Source organism: Triticum dicoccoides, chromosome 6B, assembly GCF_002162155.2.
Source record: "Triticum dicoccoides isolate Atlit2015 ecotype Zavitan chromosome 6B, WEW_v2.0, whole genome shotgun sequence".
Classification (NCBI taxonomy): Eukaryota; Viridiplantae; Streptophyta; class Magnoliopsida; order Poales; family Poaceae; genus Triticum; species Triticum dicoccoides.
In genome coordinates this window covers 438,103,317-438,123,640 of record NC_041391.1, presented here as the reverse complement: position 1 = coordinate 438,123,640, position 20,324 = coordinate 438,103,317, and the positions used below count along the sequence as shown (strand labels likewise).

At 45.5% G+C, this 20,324-nt stretch overlaps 3 protein-coding genes across 7 annotated transcripts; 2 read left to right on the top strand and 1 right to left on the bottom strand.

Annotated features, from left to right (window-relative positions):
• The first annotated feature begins 1,972 nt into the window (after nucleotides 1-1,972).
• Nucleotides 1,973-10,582, top strand: LOC119324365 (BAG-associated GRAM protein 1-like). Its single transcript, XM_037598152.1, has 18 exons — nucleotides 1,973-2,236; nucleotides 2,339-2,395; nucleotides 2,500-2,597; nucleotides 2,735-2,810; nucleotides 6,826-6,954; nucleotides 7,062-7,108; nucleotides 7,190-7,310; nucleotides 7,392-7,508; nucleotides 7,780-7,809; nucleotides 7,899-7,998; nucleotides 8,421-8,527; nucleotides 8,607-8,753; nucleotides 8,839-8,943; nucleotides 9,061-9,207; nucleotides 9,294-9,347; nucleotides 9,720-9,783; nucleotides 9,889-9,950; nucleotides 10,384-10,582. The coding sequence occupies exons 1-18, from the start codon at nucleotides 1,982-1,984 to the stop codon at nucleotides 10,489-10,491; spliced, it is 1,824 nt and encodes a 607-aa protein (XP_037454049.1). The 5' UTR covers nucleotides 1,973-1,981; the 3' UTR covers nucleotides 10,492-10,582.
• Nucleotides 10,583-10,615: 33 nt separating this feature from the next.
• Nucleotides 10,616-15,355, bottom strand: LOC119324366 (TNF receptor-associated factor family protein DDB_G0290931-like). 2 transcript variants are annotated; one of them, XM_037598154.1, is made up of 4 exons: nucleotides 15,122-15,355; nucleotides 13,598-14,531; nucleotides 10,996-11,199; nucleotides 10,616-10,731 (listed from the first exon to the last, which is right to left on the bottom strand). In XM_037598154.1, exons 2-3 carry the CDS (start codon nucleotides 14,501-14,503, stop codon nucleotides 11,041-11,043), a joined length of 1,065 nt encoding a protein of 354 aa, XP_037454051.1. In that variant the 5' UTR covers nucleotides 14,504-14,531; nucleotides 15,122-15,355; the 3' UTR covers nucleotides 10,616-10,731; nucleotides 10,996-11,040. The 2 variants fall into 2 exon arrangements, with proteins under 2 accessions (XP_037454051.1, XP_037454050.1); XM_037598153.1 differs by lacking the exon at nucleotides 10,616-10,731 and having other exon boundaries at nucleotides 10,818-11,199.
• Nucleotides 15,356-15,468: 113 nt separating this feature from the next.
• On the top strand, nucleotides 15,469-20,296 carry LOC119323884 (putative RNA-binding protein Luc7-like 2). 4 transcript variants are annotated; one of them, XM_037597600.1, is made up of 13 exons: nucleotides 15,471-15,781; nucleotides 15,885-15,937; nucleotides 16,854-17,022; nucleotides 17,124-17,187; nucleotides 17,659-17,738; nucleotides 17,853-18,000; nucleotides 18,098-18,159; nucleotides 18,369-18,428; nucleotides 18,640-18,698; nucleotides 19,003-19,084; nucleotides 19,264-19,313; nucleotides 19,406-19,648; nucleotides 20,028-20,296. In XM_037597600.1, exons 1-13 carry the CDS (start codon nucleotides 15,635-15,637, stop codon nucleotides 20,041-20,043), a joined length of 1,233 nt encoding a protein of 410 aa, XP_037453497.1. In that variant the 5' UTR covers nucleotides 15,471-15,634; the 3' UTR covers nucleotides 20,044-20,296. The 4 variants fall into 4 exon arrangements, 2 of the variants coding, with proteins under 2 accessions (XP_037453498.1, XP_037453497.1); XR_005156580.1 differs by lacking the exons at nucleotides 19,406-19,648; nucleotides 20,028-20,296 and adding an exon at nucleotides 18,818-18,866 and having other exon boundaries at nucleotides 15,469-15,781; XR_005156581.1 differs by lacking the exons at nucleotides 19,406-19,648; nucleotides 20,028-20,296 and adding an exon at nucleotides 18,821-18,866 and having other exon boundaries at nucleotides 15,470-15,781.
• Nucleotides 20,297-20,324: the final 28 nt, after the last annotated feature.

Sequence of the window (20,324 nt, the reverse complement as noted above, 5' to 3'; positions counted from 1 at the left end):
TGTATCACCATCTCTTCGCCGAACTAGTGCACCTATACAATTTACCATTGTATTGGGTGTGTTGGGGACACAAGAGACTCTTTGTTATTTGGTTACAGGATTGCTTGAGAGAGACCATCTTCATCCTACGCCTCCCACGGATTGATAAACCTTAGGTCATCCACTTGAGGGAAATTTGCTACTGTCCTAGAAACCTGTGCACTTGCAGGCCCAACAACATCTATAAGAAGAAGGTTGTGTAGTAGACATCACTAAGCGCCGGTGGCGTCCCGGTGCCAACCCGTGCAGAACGGCGTGCCGAGATAGCGCGCATCTGCTCGTCGCTGTCGAGGGAGAAGCGGAACGAGCTGAGGTACGCCACTGACAGCCACACACTGTGGACGATGTACTTCGACCGCCGCCACGCTGATCAGGTTGCCTCCACAAACAGCGCCCTACCCCGCGGCCGCCCGAACGCCGACGGGCGGCGCGAGTGGTGGGGCGTGCCCGGCCGCACCCTCGAAGTCGTCCTCGACCACGTCAAGGCCGACAACGCTCCGCGCCTCGAGACCCGGCACCCCCATCCTTCTCTCGCCGTTGCTGTAGTTCCTGGACGCCGCGATGGAGGCGGCGACCTCCTCGTCGTCGGGTTCCGGATCTCTTTCCTCCAGGTCGCTGACGCCCCGCCCCGTCAAGTCGGAGCCGCAGGAGACGCCGCTTGGGCGCCGCACCCGCAGCGGCGGCCTCGTCATCAACGAGGACGACCGCCCCTCCCCTGGTTCCTACCGCCTCGTCTGGCCGAAGACCGGGCCGGGGTTGCTCCCGTGAAGAAGGAGCATGAGGACATGGCCGCCGCCGACGAGACCGTCCTCAAGTGCGCGAAGGCGGACTACGTCCGTGAGCAGGTGGAGCGCCAGCGCCAGGCCTAGGAGGAGATCAAAGCTCGTCGCCGCGGATGCGGTGAGGGCGGCGGCGTCGTCCTCGACAGCGACGACGAGGACGCGCCCAGGCCGTCCAACCCCCCACGCGTCGACGACCCTAGTCAGGGGTGTAGCAGGGACGGCGGCGGCGCCGGCAGGACGCAGGGCGGCGGCGACAATGATGATGACGACGACGACAACGGCGACTACACCCGGTTCTACAGGCTACTCGGCATGTAGAAGGCGGGCGGCGGCAGCGGCATAGTAGAGCTAGGCGTAGTTGTTTTCTAAATCATGTTTTTTGTTTTTTGTTCAAATTTGAATGAAATCGCAAGTTTGGACAGATTTTGTGTCGATTTAGGGGCGACCTGGGGCGGCGGCGACAATGATGATGACGATGACGACAACGGCAACTACACCCGGTTCTACAGGCTACTCGACATGTAGAAGGCGGGCGGCGGCAGCAACATAGTAGAGCTAGGCGTAGTTGTTTCTAAATCATGTTTTTTTGTTTTTTGTTCAAATTTGAATGAAATCGCAAGTTTGCACAGATTTTGTGTCATATTTGTGCCGATTTAGGGGCGACTTCGGGCGACGGCTGGGAACACGTTCATCCGACGCTGAAACTAACGATGGTTCGACCCCAGGCGGCGCTTTTTTGACGTCCTGAGGGGCCGAACGACTGGAGATACTCTAAGATACTACCTCGTCCCATAATATAAAAACGTTTTTTTACACTAATATAAGAACAATGTTTTTTTACAATAGTGTAGTATAAAAAACGTTATTATATTAGTGTAAAAAACGTTTTTATATTATGGGACGAAGGGAGTAGTTGGTTCACCCCAGTTCGAGATTGCGGGAGCGAGTTACATGATGTTTCAGACAACCAATTTCAATTTGTTTTGGCGGTTGACGCGAGGCGAGGCATCCGTAAAAGCCTCCGTGAGACCGTGACGTGACAGCCGCGGGAGACTGGATTAGTTCTGCACCTCGGAGCCAAACCCACGGCGACGGTTGGTTGCACTTTATATGCCCCGCTAACCGATCTTTGCTTCCCTCACAGCAAAGAGACGGTGAGCATGGCCATGGGCGCGCACTGCTCGTGGTTGCTGAGATCCCTCCTGCCGTCGCTGTGGGAGGCGGAGGTGGCCATCTCCGCCGTGGCACTCCTCGCCGCCGCCGTCGCGCTCCTCCTCATCCTCGAGGAGACCGCGTCCGCCACCTCCCCGCCTTCTTCCACGACTAAGAGCTACGACCGAGACCGCCGGTGCCGGACGCGGGGCAGCGGAAAGGGAAGCAGGGCGGTCGCTGAACCAGGATGCGCCGGCGACGAGGTGAGATCAATCGAGCATGCGTGCACGGCGTGCATACATACATTGATCTGCACTCCCGCCTCAAATGGTAACACGGCTTATTTTCCCTGATGAACTCTGCAGATCACTCTTGTGGCTGACAGCTCTCGCTCTCGGAGCACCACCGCGTACGTGATCAAGGTACCCTTTATCCAATTTCCAACGTACTACTACTACTACTACCAGCTAGCAGAGAAGAGAGAAATGACGCCTGTTCTTACTCCGTTTACGTGTTACTACGTCAGCTGGAGCTGGTGTCTGCCAAGTACCTGATCGGCGCCAACCTGAACGGGACCTCGGAACCCTACGCCGTCATCTCCCTCGGCGAGCAGAAGCGCTTCAGGTGCGCAATAACAGTCCCTCCTCTTCTTATATTTCTATTCCTAGTTGAGACATTTATTTTGAGACGGAGGGAGTATAATGTTGCTCTGCAATTCAAGCGAAGTGTTCATAGAGTTCATACTGTGTTTGTGCGTGCAGTCCCATGGTGCCTAGCCAAAGAAATCCCGTGTGGGGGGAGGCGTTCAGCTTCCTGGCCAGAGAACTTCCAGCTGAGGTATGAACGAACAGCTTCCTACACATTCTTTGATCATCTCTATCCACAGCAAACACGATGATTACCTTTTTCTTCTCCTAGAAAATAGAAAATGTGTGTTTTTTCTCTCTTGAGAATCTGAAAGGTGTTCTTTTGGAAATATAGTTTAGAACCCATTCGCTCTACTAGTCGCTTTTAATCATCGTCACACACTCACAAATAGTCCACCTGCCGTCCCTGCGGGCCCACTGCCGCCGAGACTCTCATCATGGATGTCTCAGTTCAAAAAGGAACAAGAATGTCTCAGTATATACTACTACTTCCCCGTACCAAAATATAGGACGTTTTTGTCGGCTAAACTAGCCTAAAAAACATCTTACATTTTGATACAAAGTGCGATTCCAGTTTGAATATCTTAAGCGTGAAAGAAGAGCAATACGGCATGATGGAGTAGATTAGACAAATGCTCCGCAAAGAAAAGCACAGGATGTATGCCAGCCTACAGTGTTAGTACAAAGCAATGCTTTTGCGCCATGCAGTGCTGCTGTTAGTTTTATTTTATTCTCTCTGAGAATCTTCAGAGAGCACGGCATACATATAGTAGTACTGGCCGGCTTTGCCGACGATCTTTCGGAACCGTGGCAGAAAGTAGTAGCATCGTAAAATTTTGAAAGGCACTTACTTTCCCCCAAAGACAGTGGTCCAAATAATATAGGGTAAATTATAGAGTGCACCTGACGCCATCCATCGTCGATTCAGGCTTTGAATAGTGAACTGAACAATGGCCTGCAGGTTGTCAAAAGTAGTTATGGGAGAGTGCAGTGCGTGCATATGCTCGCATGCAGGTGCAGCATCATAGCCGGCTTCTCTGAAGTAACAACCATCTCACTGCTCCTGTCAATGATTCAAAAGCAAAGGTGTTACCTACCTGGAACCTGGCACAAACATCATATGAACTTTATGGGGGCAGAAATCACAGATTTGATCTGAGGCAGAAATCAAATCATAAACTGACCTGTTCAGGAAAAAATTTCACTCTGCTGACCCTTTGGTGTGGCGCCCGACATCTGGGCACCACACCCTACTGTGCAGCGTCTTCCCCTTAGGCGTCGCACATCCTGCCAGCGTGGCAGCCCTGGTCCAGTTGCGGCCCCACACGCACCTGTGCAGCGTCTAAGAACTAGGCGCCACACTTTGACGTGCAGCGCCTAGCCCTTGGGCGCTGCACAGTGACTTAAGCGCGGCCGCCCCAGCCCGACCAGGCAGTTCTTCATCTCTCCGCTCTCTATACAGAGAGCAGCGGCGGCGGCGCCCCCATCTAATCCCCCCACATCCCTCTCAGATCTGAAGATTTGATCTGAAGATTTAGAATTCCAGGATGGCGATCCGATATGACACAAATTTCCCTTTCAGCAGGTAATACCCTTGTTCTCAGTTGACGCAAGAACCACTCCCAGTTATCATTGTTCTCCACCTCAACCAAAGCGAAAGCCAAAGGCAACACCCGGTTATTGGCATCACTTGCTATTGCAACCATTAAAGTGCACTTGTATTGTCCGGTCAAGAACGTGCCATCAATGGCGATGACGGGCCGACAATGCTCAAAAGCCCTCACGCATTGCTCAAAGGCCCAAAATGCACGGCCAAATACTCGGACGGTCCTCCCGTTATGAATCAATGTTTGGTGCCCATGAGGCTCAACCACGTGAACCATGCCTGGGTTTGTGGCGGCCATAGCTAACAACAACCTAGGAAGTCGGTTGTATGCTTCCTCCCAATTGCCATACAACATCTTGAATGCGGCTTGCTTCGCCTTTCATGCCTTGCCGTACTTCACCTTGTAATGAAAGATGGCTTTCACAAGGTCAATGACACTCTTGATGCTCATTGTTGGAAGTGTGGATATTTGGTTGGACAGCCTGTAAGCAATGAACTCGGACGTGAGTTGTCTGTGTTGTTGGTACACAAGCTTGCCATCCGCATTCTTGTGCCGGCACATGTGAGTTGGTAGACAACTCACTATGCGCCAAGTGGGACCTCCTTTCCATGGCCTTGCACGCACAATCCATGGACATGTTGGCACTTCACATTTGACCGTGTAACGCACATTCACGTCCGAGTTGGCCACTTTATGTGGACGATAATGTGTAACCGAGTAGTTGTCGAGCCACATCTTCAATTTCAAGAAGGATTGAAACTCACAACCGGGATATATCCCGTTCTTGCCGTCTTCCAAATCACGGTGAGAACTTGGCCTAGCTCCAAGAGATATGCATTTTCCACCATCCACAACGGCTTCATCCGCGAGACTAAGATCCTTGAACAATGGTGTCTTGTGATCCCGCCCGAATACCTTCTTGAATGCTTCGGCCTCCTTCGGTGTGAACCCCTCCTCATCAACTTCTTCATCAGGACCATCGTCATCCGAGTCCGATGCATATGCACGGGAAAAAGGGATGGATTGGTCCATTGTCTCTTGCACATGATATTGGTCGAGATCACCCACATTGTTGTCATGGAGGTCAACTTCGTTGTCATCCTCCTCGTACTCATCATTCTCCTCTTCAAAACCTTCATTTTGGTTGTTTGGAGTCGGGCTCAATGTTGGCCAATCTTCTTGCGTGAATTGAGGTTCACTCATTTGATCTTGGTTCATGGGTGGGGGAGTGCTAGCAACCAACGGGGAGGGGTTCCGGTTCAAGTCTAAATTTAAAGTAGACTCAACCTTCTTGGAGGCAAATAACTCAAGAGCCTTGTCTAGAGATTCCGCAACCGTCTCCTTGTATGCAACCCAACGTTGCTCGGAGTTCACACGCATTGTCTTCCAACGGATGTGCATTCCTAAACCAACATTATGCCTTCCCTCGAACTCAACAACGTCACTTGGGTCCATCCAATTCAAATCTTTCCTCACTTGTTTCAAAAGCTCCGCATAGCTAGGACTACTCTCAAACACCACGTCAAGCTCATCCGGGTCCGTCTCAACATTGCCTTTCAAAAAGGCCTCTTTATCCACATGATGAACATAAACACATGTTCTCCCCATCCCTACAATAATCAAAAACACACATATATCAAGTAAATACTTAAGAAAAATATTTGCACACATATGCCCTAACATATATATGAATTAATAACCCTAACCCCCACATAACAATAACCACAACCCTAACACCAACATAACCCTAACACCAACATCAAACACACATAACCCTAACCCTAGCATACTATGGAAGCCTAAACAACCCAAATTAGCAAAGAAATATAACATCATTCAACACAAATTTCCAAATCCTATCAAAATCTAGGGTTTCCCCAAACTAGCAAGATTTGAGCAAATGTGACAATTCCTATGGATGAAACGAGGGGATCGGAGGAGATTACCTTAAGGGAGGGGTTGGCTTCGAAATCCACGGTGTGTGGCGGATTTGCAAGATTTGAGAAGGATTTGAGAGGGGGGAGAGGGGAAGAGAGGAGGGCCGCAAGTCTAAGGGTTTGGGTCGGGTGGGGGTGTGTGGGGTGGGGGTGGGAGGGGAGAGAGGGTGGGGCCAGCCCAAGTGGAACACAGACTGTGCAGCGCTCAAGAGCTAGGCGCTGCACATTACATGTGTGGCGCCTAGATCTTAGGCGTTGCACAGGTGCGTGTGGGGCCGCAACTGGACCAGGGCTGCCACGCTGGCAGGATGTGCGACGCCTAAGGGAAGGGCGCTGCACGGTAGGGTGAGGCGCCCGGATGTCGGGCGCCACACCAAAGGGTCAGCAGAGTGAAATTTTTTCGTGACCAGGTCAGTTTGTGATTTGATTTCTGCCTGAGGTCAGATATGTGATTTCTGCCACTTTATGGGAACCAAGTTGTAAATGAAACCTGGCTAGCTAGATCTATCTGCTCAGCATGTTTCCTAAACAGAAGCTGGAACTGAGACGTTTTCAGCAAAAAAAATAAAAAAAATTGAAAAAATAAGCCGAGGCACGCATTTGATGCCAGAGACACGTGCTTGCTCAAAAGTGTGATGTATTTTTTACTTTTTCTGGATAGGTAACCATAACAGTTTATGACTGGGACAATGTATGCAAACGCAAAGTCATCGGATCTGTAACTGTAGCCATCCTCGCTGAAGATGAAACAGGAGCCGTTTGGTACGACCTGGACAGCAGATCTGGTCAGGTAGGATATGCATTTATGAATAATAACCAGACTTCCTCATCTCAGTGCTTCATCACAGTAGCCACCGCATGTACAATCCCGCTCACAACACAAGTATCTGGTTGCAGATCTGCTTGCGTATTAGCTCAAAGAAAGTGTTGTCGACTTCTGACATGTAACATTGATTTGAGAAATACAAACAGCGTTATTTGTGAAGGTAGGCAAACACCCTTCTTATTGCACCAAATGTTTCCAGCTTCTTTAAGCAGTATACTGGAGCCAAGTCCCAGAGAGAGATGATACTCACTAGGCAACAGTTGGCGATGACTGAAGACAGTGGTCCTCTGCACGCTACAATCGAAGTTCCTCACGATGAAGTACTAATTCTCAGCAAATGATAATTGCACATACAGTATTGCATACTCAACTGAACCGAATGATTGCCTTCCTACTTTCAGATTGTTCACCACAGTTATTCTTGTGCTCTGGAGAGGTCTTTCTTGCGCTATGGGCGTATGTGCATCTCCTCATGGCATCTGTGCTTCCAGTCACACGTATTCTCCAAGCAATTAAATGTAAGTACATGTTCTAAAAGTGCAAACCCCAAACTGATCTTTGCATGGTTTTAACTTATGAGCAAGGTAAATAATATCAGCCACGTCTGAAAATCCATGAGGTAATAAATTGTCACTCAATTATATAAATCTTGCTAACTAACACACACTAATCAGGCCATTGCTGCAGAAAATCGGTACAGTATGGATATATTGACAAGCAAGTTCAGATTCTTTTCTCTGTTCACAAATTCATCCTTATATAATTTTCTTATTATCCAATTATTTTTAGGTGATCATTCCGTTACAAGACATATATGAGGTATGCAACCTATGAAGCTCTTATTATGACCTTAGTATTTGATTTTAAATGGTTGAGATGGTTGACACATGCATGATTTCACCCCACAGATAAGGAGGAGCCAGCACTCCCTTATAAACCCAGCTATTACTATATTTCTCCGTACCGGCGCAGGTGGTCATGGAGTATCTCCATTGTGCTGCCAAAATGGTAAACTATTTTCTGTTGGCGTAATCTTGGGCATCCTCCTTGGAACCAAGATTATGAATTATTTTTCGGTGAAATCTTTTTACAAAGTTAGATAAATCACACCCCTAGTTGTAAAACTAGATACTATCATGGATTCGATGTGTACGCTTTCTGAAAATTTAGAAGATTTCAGTCACATGCCTAATTGGAAAACCAGGTGTTATTATGGATTATATGTCTGATTTCTGAAATTTTAACTCCAAGAGAGCCTGGACTAGACCATTTCCAATTTGATACTCCTTCACGGGTAAATCTTTACTATCGAAGGCACCAACAGCAAAACAAGTCCTCGAAATATAGATCTGCTGTTGTTGTTTTCATCTTCCATGTGGCAAAACTATTTATAGATTTTTCTATTGATCATCCTTGTCTTAATGGTTCAGGAAGCGTAAGGTACAAGTTCACATCCTTCTGGAACAGAAACCGTACATTTCGAGCTCTAGAGACAGCGCTGCAGAGTTACCGAGCAACATTGGAAGCCGAAAAGCAGGTATTCAGAAAGTAATCTTGTTTGGTCTTTTCATTTGCTTCTGGGGAAACCACCTGACAACCTGTACTTGTACAAGCAGATGGGTTCACATTTGCTTCTTAAAGGAGAGAGTATGAATGTTATTAGCAGCAGAACAGACAACATAAAGACAGAAGACAGAAGAATTGGACTGACTATCACATTTCAACCTTTCATCAATGAACATGTTCTTGTAGACATAACCAGTGTGAGCATCCCAGTTAATTTTCTATTTTTAAATATGCATATTTACTTTTCGTTTCCCTAATTTTCAACATGGTATGATTTTTCAGAATACCTTTCCTGGTACACCTGAGAAGTTTTTCACTGTGATACTAGGTGACGATGCAATGTTTTTCCAGCAGTACCGAAATGCACGAAAAGATACAGATTTAAAGGTGTATTTTGTCAATTGCGCTATTGGCGTATCCTTTTCATGGTCTCAATTTTACTTACCAAGTTGGTTGCTGCTAGCATTAGATGACGTAACAGTCAAATGTTCTTATTTTCTCCAGCTGAGTAAGTGGCATGTCTCAGATGAGTACGGTGGAAATGTTCGGGAAGTAACTTTCAGGTCACTATGCCACAGTCCTTTGTGTCCTCCAGACACTGCAGTAACTGAATTGCAGCATGCTTCTTTCTCAAACGACAAAAGAAACCTGGTAACAAAAAAAAAAGATCACTACAAATTAAATTTATGGTGCTATTTCATCCTTTAATGCAAGCATCTGTCCTTATTTGATTTCAGATCTATGAAACAAAGCAGCAAGCACACGATGTCCCATTTGGTTCTTACTTTGAGGTATTTGGATACATCTTATGGCATATTCTACATCGATGATTCTGACATGTAGTAAAAACAGAATAGTACTACCTTTTAAAGTGGTTAAAAATTAAACTTGTGCCCTTCCGGACACGATTTAATAACGTTAGCCCCCTTTCAGTTAATTATGCACAGTATTTAGAACCTAAACCTGGAGTTTTTTTCTTAACATAATAGTATATTCATACATACCCTACTAAGATATAAATGCTAGTGAACAACAAACATAATTCCCATTTTAACCACTTTTTTCTCGAGGTTAGACCACAAAATACTTGCTTTGGCACTAGTTACGTAAATATTTTTCCCTGCAGGCCAACTGTAGCTGATGCCTTGGTTTCACTGTTACAGATCCACTGCAGGTGGTCTCTAAGGACAACCTCTAGTTCAACATGTCAAGTGGATATAAAGATTGGTAAGTTCAATTCCTATCAAGTTTTCCTTTAGAAAATTCCTACTATGTTTATCCAGCACAAGATGTATCGGGTAAATACTACATTTAACTTTGTGCACCTAATAGGTGTGAACATGAAGAAGTGGTGCATTTTGCAATCAAAAATAAAATCTGGAGTAACTGAGGAGGTATGCCGTACCATCTTGTTCATTTTAAGGTCTCCATGCTGGCAAGATGGAGTACTGATAATTCTCATCTGTAACATGGAAGAAATGGCATAGTTTAGGATTCTAACCATTCGCCCACTTTGAATAATAACTGTATTGGAATATCCAGCATTCAGAAGTTATTTCATCATAATTCAGATTAAAGGGATCAATCTGATAACAATTGATGAAAGAACAAAATGTCCGGGCTTCAGGCAACCTCTTAGTTGTTAGACATCACTGATTAGGAATATGACAAGAAGATGATAAAATGACTCCAAGTTAATCTGCACCACACAACCCTCAATTAATGTAAACAATAGAAACGATATAGGTAAATGGAAACTGTACTTTCATGTTCCACAAACAGCATTTGACAATGTCTTCCTAACATGATCTGGACCTTCTGGTGCAGTACAGGAGAGAAGTTTGCGAGATTTTGGAGGCTGCCAGTGATTATGACGTCAAAGCTGAGTCAAATGGGCCAAATAGGGAAGATATTGTGGTGACATCTTCAGCATAACGGACTGCAGAAGAAAACCACCTGCATATTTCTGAGTACGCATACATACAGGACATATTTGCAAAATTTGGAGGCTGCTTGCGCTGTAACCTGAAAGCCTCGTCGAAGAGCCAAGCCAATGATGATACTATTGCAACATGTCCTCCATGAAAATTTGCTGTTAAAACGACCTACAATGGTCCACCGCACACAAAATGCTTCCGACTAAGTGTTGACTGTTGAGAAGGTAAAAAGATACTCCTGCAAAGTAGCATATTACTGTGAATAGCCCAAACCTGGGTAGAAACCAACAAAAAGGAAATGGCAGATGATCCTAATCCACCACATCCCTGTAAAATCCATGTACTTGCTCTATTATAGAAGTGACTTACATCAAATTATCAACTGATCTGAAAACAAGCTGACTTTTCTACAACCTATATTTGTACATGGACAACGGACAACAGGATGGTAAACCTTATGGTAATGCTACCGATTATTTACATATACTACAATATATGCCACCTGGTTTCCAGTAAGGCTGCAATGATGAGCACATGACAGCAATCATTATTTCCGTGACCTAAGATCGTTCTCGAGTTTCTTCATCCTTGTTTCTTGGGCTTTGAGATCCCGTTCGAGTTTATTTATCTTTGATTCTTGTTCCTTTGTAATCAGAGTGAGGGCCTTGACATCTAAAGCCCCAGCGAGTTCGTTCAATGATTGCACCTGTAATAAGGTTGACAAAAGAATTAATCCAGGTTTATTTTCTGGAATGGTTTATGAACGATACACATTTCCCATTCAAAATTAACCACCACTTCTATTCAGAATCAAATAATAATCAGAACTATAAGTAGGATTCAACAATTACAACTTGGTGCAGAAAATATTACCCTCTATGTAATGTAGTAGTAGATAACAGTGAAACAGAAAAGTATAGCAGGTTTATTTTGGATAGTGCGTTTATTTTAGACAGTGAATGTATTATATAATATACAAGTATAAACTAGTTGGTCACTTTAAGACAAAACCGAGGGGGGCGCGAATGCAAGCAGTTGGGGGCGCGAATGCAAGTATAAACTGGAGCAGAGTGTGCCGCCCCATCGAGCTCGGGGGCCTTGGCGTGCGAGACCTTGAGCGGGCCGGCCTCGCCCTGAGACTACGCTGGCTATGGTTTTCCAGAACGGACCCGGAGCGAGCTTGGCAAGGGCTCGACCTCCAATTTTCGCCCATGGAACGTGCCCTGTTCTGGGCATCCACGTTCACGATCCTTGGGAATGGGCTGTCCGCCCTGCTCTGGGAGGACCGATGGATTGGCGGCCGATCCGTGCGCGAGCTCATGCCCAACTTATACGGCTGCATACCCAAGCGACGACGAACGACGAGAACTGTGGCGGATGGGCTCAATGGCAACTCCTGGGCACGCGACATACAAGGAAACCTAGGTCTCCACGAGATTGGCCAGTATCTGCAACTTTGGCAGATCATGCAGCGCACCGAGCTTTCCACCATACCGGACAAGTTGATTTGGCGCTGGACAGCGAGCGGCAACTACTCTGCGCAGTCCTGCTACACGGCGACCTTCCATGGAGCAACGGCCTGCCACTCATGGAAGCTGATTTGGAAATGCTGGGCGCCACCGCGAGTCAAGTTCTTCCACTGGTTGGCCAACCAGGACCGATGCTGGACGGCTGAGAGGCTGGCTCGCCATGGCCTCCAGCATCACCCCCGCTGCCTCCTTTGTGACCAGCAACAGGAAACGATGCGACACCTCATGCTGGAATGCCCTCTCGCCCGTCAGGCATGGCACGAGACACTGGCCTGGCTTCGCATCCCGGCCCCGATCCCCTCGCAGGAACCATCGCTTACGGACTGGTGGAGACAGGCCAACGAAGACACGCCGCCGACACTGCGCAAGGCCCTGAAATCTGTCGCATTGCTTGTGCCTTGGATGGTCTGGAAGCACCGAAACAGCTGCGTCTTTGATAATGCGACGCCTTCCCTCAACACACTACTAGATAGCATTAGGGACGAGGCCCGCTCATGGGCGGCAGCAGGGGCACCTGGTCTCCGACTTGTGCTGCCCCAAACCTGGGATGTGCACTAATTAACCGGCTGTAACCTGCACATCCTCGGATGATTGTAACTGAACCCCTCCTTTTCAATGCAAAGAAACGCAAAGCTTTTGCGTTTTCTCGAAAAAAAAACATTGGATATTATGGTGCAAGGGCTCTGCAATCAGGCCACTTGTGATCTTGCTTTCTCTCTGGGGTCTTAATGAAATTAGTTGCAGTTCGAATTTAGCAGCAGTTGGGTGCTCCAACTCTCTAAGAAACTGAACCAAACTTGGGTGGAGCTCATGAAATAGTGAATTTCGTAGAAGTTACCTCTAACGCCTCGGCAAAACCCACCGGTTCCTGGCCGTTGCGCCTGGGATCTAGACTGGCCCCACAGACCAACACTAGTCTTTATTGCGCACTTTGTCCTCACTCGTGCGCACCTGGGATCAACTTCCCAGTCGGTCACCCATTATCAAATTGCTCCAAGCCAAGCACACTTAACTTTGAGGTTCCTTCCGGATGGGCTCCCGGAAAAGAAGGTGCACCTTGGTGATATGAGTAGTTTATCATTCCTATTAAGCCGGGATGTCACATACCCCAATTTGATAATCTCGTCTAAGCTACTCCAGAGTGTGGTACTTGAGCAGGGGCATAGAATTGAATTATAATAAATCATGTGTACTCTTTCACCAGTTCAAAGCTATTGAGCTGAATTATCTTCAGCTGAGTTTGCACCTTAGATATCAGGGCAAAAAAGGGCAGCCCCAGTGCATGTAGCTCCCGCTTGCGCAGGGTCTGGGGAAGGGTCCGACCACTTTGGGTCTATTGTACGCAGCCTTTCCCTACATTTCTGTAAGAGGCTGTTTCCAGGACTTGAACCCGTGACCTCATGGTCACAAGGCAGCAGCTTTACCACTGCACCTTAGATATCAGATCGGAAAAAAATAGCAAGCCGAATTGAGAAATGACTTCGCGTTATATCTTGAAACTACTAATGATCACCTCCATTCAAACAACGCTTGGAAGGGCCAATAACAGATTCTATCATTCTAATAAGTACTCACCTTCTCAAGGAGTTGCAGCCGTTGATCCATATCATTAACACAATCACCCTGTCTTGTAATCACCTTGACGACATACATCAAATGGGTTTGTAGAAACCGCGAACAATGGTTATCAAGATTACACTGTGGAAAGGCTGTTTCACAGCCAATTCTAAAAAACGGGCAGTTGGTAAGCTTCATAGGGCAAACTGTTCCACAATGTTTGTCCATCTCAGACCGCATAACATGTTGTTCACACAGCTGCTCGCATGGTAGGAGCTTGAATGGGCAGACAGTGTCATGCTTTTCGATATGAATAGCACAGAAAGAAGCTACACATCCATCATTTGTGCAATTCAGTATCCTAAATTTGCATTGACTTGTGTGCTCAGCTAGCTTATCTGGCATGTCAAACCTCTCGGGGCAATGGAAAATGCCTTTACTGTCTATGTTCTCCAGAATAGCCCATGCAGTCGCCTTCCTTTCATCCTGGGCCCATGAGTTATCCGTCTCTAACTTCTGCATGAAGTCTTTAATTTTGTTGAGGCGGCTTTCGCTAGAAAAAAGCCCAGAGACATGGCTCAGCATGCCCCTTTTTGAGGTCACAAACTCATCGATCAAGTCTGACAGGAACTCCGTCGGCCTGGAGGATGCTTTTGTTAATTTATCTGAATGATCCTCGCCTCCATCCATAGATTCGCGAACAAGTGTTTCAGATCTCTGAATCATGTACCCTGATAGTTCGGTCTTCATGCCAATAGCTACAGATGCTGGGCTCTTGAACATATCACCAGTGGTGCTGTCCACTGAAGCTGTGGCCAATGCATGAAGTAAGAGCTGTGTCATGCTATGTACGACCTCTATGTCAGATAGATTGCACTGAAAATTTAAGCCTTTGTCCTCTGACGTGTTCTCAAGGTTGTCCATTGGAACTCTGAATCAGTACAACGGCATCCTGAAAGAAAGAAAAAGGTGAGATGAATGAACAAAGAGTTAGGCTCTCATATTGTGAAGTGATCTATTAGGTGTATTCTGTAGCTTTGAATTTCACAAAAAAGTTGACCCTAATGCAATCTAAGATCCTAAAATCAACACGATCCACTATGGCGGATTCAGATTATCTTTGAAGGAGTGCAGCACAGAACCTATGAAGTCATTTTTGTATTTGAACGATTTAACATCGATTAGCTTATTTCCAGCTAACTATATTGCAACAACAGAATGTTTTTCTTGGGAGTGGCTAGGTCTCATCTAAATGAGAGTTAACTGAAGTCTCATCTAACTCCCACACCGTTTTATTTTATGCTGAGATTTGAGTATAGGTGTGAATCCTTTTTTTTTAACGAAATTCCAACTACAGTACTACGGCACAACCAAACCGAATGGACAAACTGTTAGAGTCAATGATCATCACTCAATCAGCAACTGAGTTAATATCCTGCAAAGTAGATGAAATAATGTGGCATTCGACGGTCTTAACACTACATTAGCCGACGGGTTAGTCGCCATCAACGCCCACAGAAGCCTCCGTGACAACGAACTAACCTCGTGTGGAGGCGCCGACGAGGATGATCCACCGGAAATCAGAGGCAAAAGTCCACGAGCCGCCGGACAGGGAGGGCTGGCCGTCGATGGCGATAGGGAAACGACCGGCAGGAAGATTGCAGCGATTCGATGGAGCGCTAAGACCACCTGAGTGAGTGAGCGGAGAGCCGGCGGCGGCAGCGCCGGGGAGCAGGAACCGGAAGCAATTGGGGACTCGGGGCTCTGTCCCGTGAGCCCGTGACGACGCTCCGTTGGGTACGACCACCCCATTCCCGTTGGGCTATGGTGCAGGGCCGCGGGCCGCGGGCCGCGCCTATTTGGACCATGTGGACAATCTGTCAACCGGATGGTGCCCACCGTTGGTCCTTTTTCCGGCGGCATCCAGGACCTTCCAGAACCCCAGGTTCCAGCTTCCTTGTCCTCCTCCTCGCCATCACGCCACCGAAACAGCCTCCTCCCCCTTCTCCAGGAACCAAAAACCCTAGCTAAGGGAGGGTCCCACCGCGCGGCGCCATGGACGCCATCCGGAAGCAGCTCGACCAGCTCATGGGCGCCAACCGCAATGGCGACGTCCGGGAGGTCAGCCGCAAGTACTACGACCGCGACGTCTGCCGCCTCTTCCTCGCCGGCCTATGCCCCCACGACCTCTTCCAGCTCACCGTGCGTTTCCTCTTCTGCTGGCACACTGCTGCTGTAATTTCGATCGGGGGGGTAGGCTCGGTCCGGCTCGCTGATATGTTTTTGTTTTGTTGGTGTTTTGCAGAAGATGGACATGGGTCCGTGCCCTAAGCTGCATTCCTTGCAGCTCCGCAAGGAGTATCCTACCACTCGAGTTCCATCTCGATTTTCTGCGTGTAATTTTGGGGCAATATGGACGGATTTGTGGAGATGACCACATTGGTTCAGTTTATTTCCCCTTCTCATAGTGCGGTTTGAATCGAAGAAGTTTTGAGTGCTCGTGTGAGGTGAGGGTAGAATAGGTTGGAGGGACTTTTGATTGTCCGGACTACCTGCCCTTTTTATTTATACTGGGCTTGGATGATTTTATGGAGTCATGGATCATGCAGTTTGAACGACACAACTTAGCTACATCTTGCTTGTCAAGATTATGACCTACATATTGATTAAAATGAACCTTTGAATGAAATTTATTCAAATGTTGATGTGCTGCTAAGAACAATGTGTGTTAAGCTTTAGGTTTGCAAAAGCAGGGCGTGCGTTGTTTCGTTGTATGAGATTTGAGATTGCGCCTCCTGTTGATCGACAATTCGAATATAAATTATAGTATTGTTATGGTGCAAGTTCAGAGGCAAAAGACAACAATGAACTGTGAAGCATTAGGTTTGTGATATAGCGGGCTTCCCCTCTGAATCCAACCATGATATTTGATAATGTTCTAATCATGTTAGTGCTGCAACCTTTCCTAATCAACCAAATCTAGGTGCCTTCCCTTATTAGGTCACCTTTAATGCCATGGTGAGAAAATGAGGTTTGAATGCTTTATCTTTTTGTTGTTTTAAACGCTTTACTCGTGCATCATTGCAGTCTTTAGTTAACAAGGAATTCCTGAGGAATTAGTGATAGTTGTTTAGTTGTACGCTGTTGTTCTGATAAGTAACAGTGAAGCACATACACGTTTCGTTTGGTTACATTCCCATGCATATCTCTATGGTAGCATGTTTGCAGTTGGGTACGAAGGATCTGTTCTGTTGCTTCCTGAACTAAGTAATAGATACGAGGAGGCCAAAGCCAAAGGTATGGACAACTATGATCGTGAATTGGAAGAAACTATAGAAAGACTGATAGTTGAGTGCGAGAGAAAGATTCAAAGAGCCCTTAAGCGTTTGGAGGAGGAAGACGCCAAGGCAGCTATTGCAATTTCTATCACTGAGGTTACACAGGTACCCCATGTTAATTACTCTTCTGATCCCATTAATACCATGTTTGATTATTTCATTGTGGAAACTGAATGGTGAAAGGTAATGTTTACTTGCAAATCCAGAGTAAAGAGGTACTCGAGTTCTCCAAACAAATTAAGGAGAAGATGAAGGAGATAGACACTTTTGGTAAGTCCTTTTTGTTTCTCCCACAACTATATTGTTGTTCAATATTTTTCTTTGTTACTTACTATATTCTTTTATTTATGCCCAACTGTTCTGTGCTCAGTTTCCTCTGGAATACCATTCTTCCAGTTATTTGTCTTTGTGAAACCTCTGAAAATTCTTCTACTATGAAATTACTTCCTCTGTTCGAGTTTATTAGTCCCTCTCGTATTTTGTGTTAAATTTGGACCATAGATTTAATTAGCAAAATACTCCCTCCGTAAACAAATATAAGAGCGTTTAGATCACTAAAATAGTGATCTAAACGCTCTTATATTTGCTTACAGAGGGAGTATAAGTTACTTGCCACAAAAATAGTATCATTAAAAATTTCTTTTGAATATGAATCTCACATTATAATTTTTGTGGCATATAACTTAAAGTATATGTGTTTGCAACTTAGCATTTGATTCTTTGCGCTTGTTGCTCCTGTAGACTTTGATGGAAACACTGAGGGCAAAATTCGGGCTACTGAAGAGGTTGATAAACTCAAGGAACAGAGAGCTGAAGAGCAGGTACTTCTGGGGCCGCTATCAAATTTTACCACACTGGAGTTGTCTGAACTTAAGTATATAGCTGAATTTATTTCCACCATGTGCCTTCCGTAACGATTTTATTCTCATTTGAAGGCAAAGCTGCTCCTTGAAGCCTTTAATAAGGACCGTGTTTTGCTAGTGAATTCTCTCCAAACTGCTACGCAATCAACAGCACCTGCTGCTCCAGATGCTCGTACACAAGAAATGATTAATGAAAAGCTCAAAAAAGCAGAGGAACTAGGTGTGTTTCATTAACCGTACTACTAGGGCACAAATCATTGTTTATCTGGTGTTGTATTAATGCATAATAATGTACAAACAACATTTGTTCTGAACAGGTGAGAGTGGGATGATTGATGAAGCACAAAAACTGTTGGATGAAGCAGAAGCTCTGAAGAAGGTTAATATCTATCTTTAGCATTTAAATCTATTGTAGCAGCTGACTACTCCCTCCGTCCCATAATGTAAGATGTTTTTTGACACTAGTCTAGTGTCAAAACGTCTTACATTATGGGGCGGAGGGAGTAGATGTTACGGTAGCTCTCGTCTGCTTTAGTTGCCAAAGTACCATTCCTCTTTCTGATGTATTTTGTTTTGATCTCTAACCAGCTGGGTGCGCGGCCACAGCCTGTTCCTGACTCTGCAAAAATATCCACTCACGTTCAAATTGTAAGTAACTCAGATTTTCCTTGTGCAATCCACAACAAAAATTCAATCCTTTTGCTAACTGCATGGAGACCTACTTATTGGATTCGCTATGTGGTAGGACTACTCTTGTCATGAAGTTTCAGGCAGAAAAGTTGTATAGCAATAATAACATATTTAGTTTGTCACCATTTATTTATATATTGATTTTGTGCATTTGTAATCTTTTGTTCAGACTGATCAAAAGTTGCGCCTGTGTGACATATGTGGAGCATTCTTGAGCGTGTATGACAGGTAAATTAATTTCCTTTGGCTTAACCAGGAATTTCCACCTTGGGGTCATGAGTATAGTGGTGTATGGGGTTTCAAGTGCTTCAGCTTTTGACAGACGCCTGTGCCTCCTTTTTCACCAGCAGGCTTTTGGGTCCAGTTTTACGAGGATTACTTTTGCAGCTAAAGAATGTGCGTGTTTATTTATTCATGTTTTTATCCTTGTGGATCATAGATGTCTTGTCAAGGGTTTAATGTAACTTGCAAACTTGTTAAGAACTTGTTGTTTATAGCTATGCTCTTGGCTAAATTTTTTTCTTCCAAACAGTGACCGGCGTTTAGCAGATCATTTCGGAGGGAAACTCCATATGGGTTATATGCTAATACGGGAGAAGTTGTCTGAACTGCAGGTTAGTTTTCAGAATAATCTTTTGATTGAAGCGTAGTCCTGCAGAGTTACATGTTAGTACCAGATTTTGCTAACATGGCTGGCTTATTGTCTTCCTTTGTTAGTACCTGAATTGTTCTGTACTTGTTTATTTGGGATTATATAAGACTGGTGTTGCTTCTGGCTTTTTTGTGTGTACAGGAAGAGAAAAACAAAAGGCGCAAGGTGGACCGAACTGAACATGACAGAAGGTACTCTTAGGCTTCCTAGCTTTAAAGTCTCCTAACAGAGCAGCAATTTTTGTTAATTATTGTGCTAAAAGCTGCCTTGTACAAACAACTAGATCCAAGGAAAGGAGCACAGAATGTGATAGAGCATCAAGCAGGGACCGTCATAGAGGAGATCGAAGCAGCAGTCGTGACAGGCACAGGGATTATGACCGTAGAAGTAGCCATGATCGCTACCATGACAGAGAAAGTAGATATGGCCATGATAAAGAATCAGGGAGATCTCGTAGCTATGATTCGAGGAGCCGCCGAAGGTCACGTTCCCCAAGGGATAGTTCTAGGGACTATGACCGACACGGGTATGCTTACATCTATTCTAGTTACCGCATAATGTTTGAATTGTGCATATTCCTTCCTCTGTTGCTATCTCTTGCTATTATTACTAGACAAAAACAAGTCAACTGTAACCCCACCAGGTTATGTGTGAATGAAACTTGAAATTACTTGCAAGATATAAATCTTCAGCTCACTTGGTGCATATAAACTTGTAGATCAGATTCCTATATACAGTTCATTATTATATACTCCCTCTGTAAAGAAATATAAGATCGTTTAGGTCACTACAGAGGGAGTAGTTCATTTTATTCTTATTGTGTAATATGACTTAATTATAGCAATAGCGTGTGACATAGTGCAGCACTCATGAAATGCAACTGACTTATTTTGGTGTCTCTGCAGGCGTCGTGACCGTTGAGATGGGCACTAGATGCAGGCAGGCTTTCATTAGATTTTCTGAGGGTCCTGCCTAGGATGACAAGAATGGCCGGCTTGCAACTGGAGGAAGGCACATGTTTCTATTAGTATATGTACATATATGTGCATCTTCCTTTACCCCATAACTCATGAACGTGATATGTTAAACCATTTATCTGTTATGGCTTTAACCAGTTGTCAACCTTATGTACTTCATTGTATCCCTTGCCAAGACGTCCCTGTTGATTTCTCAAGTTATTCTTTGTCTTGAATTGAGAGGGG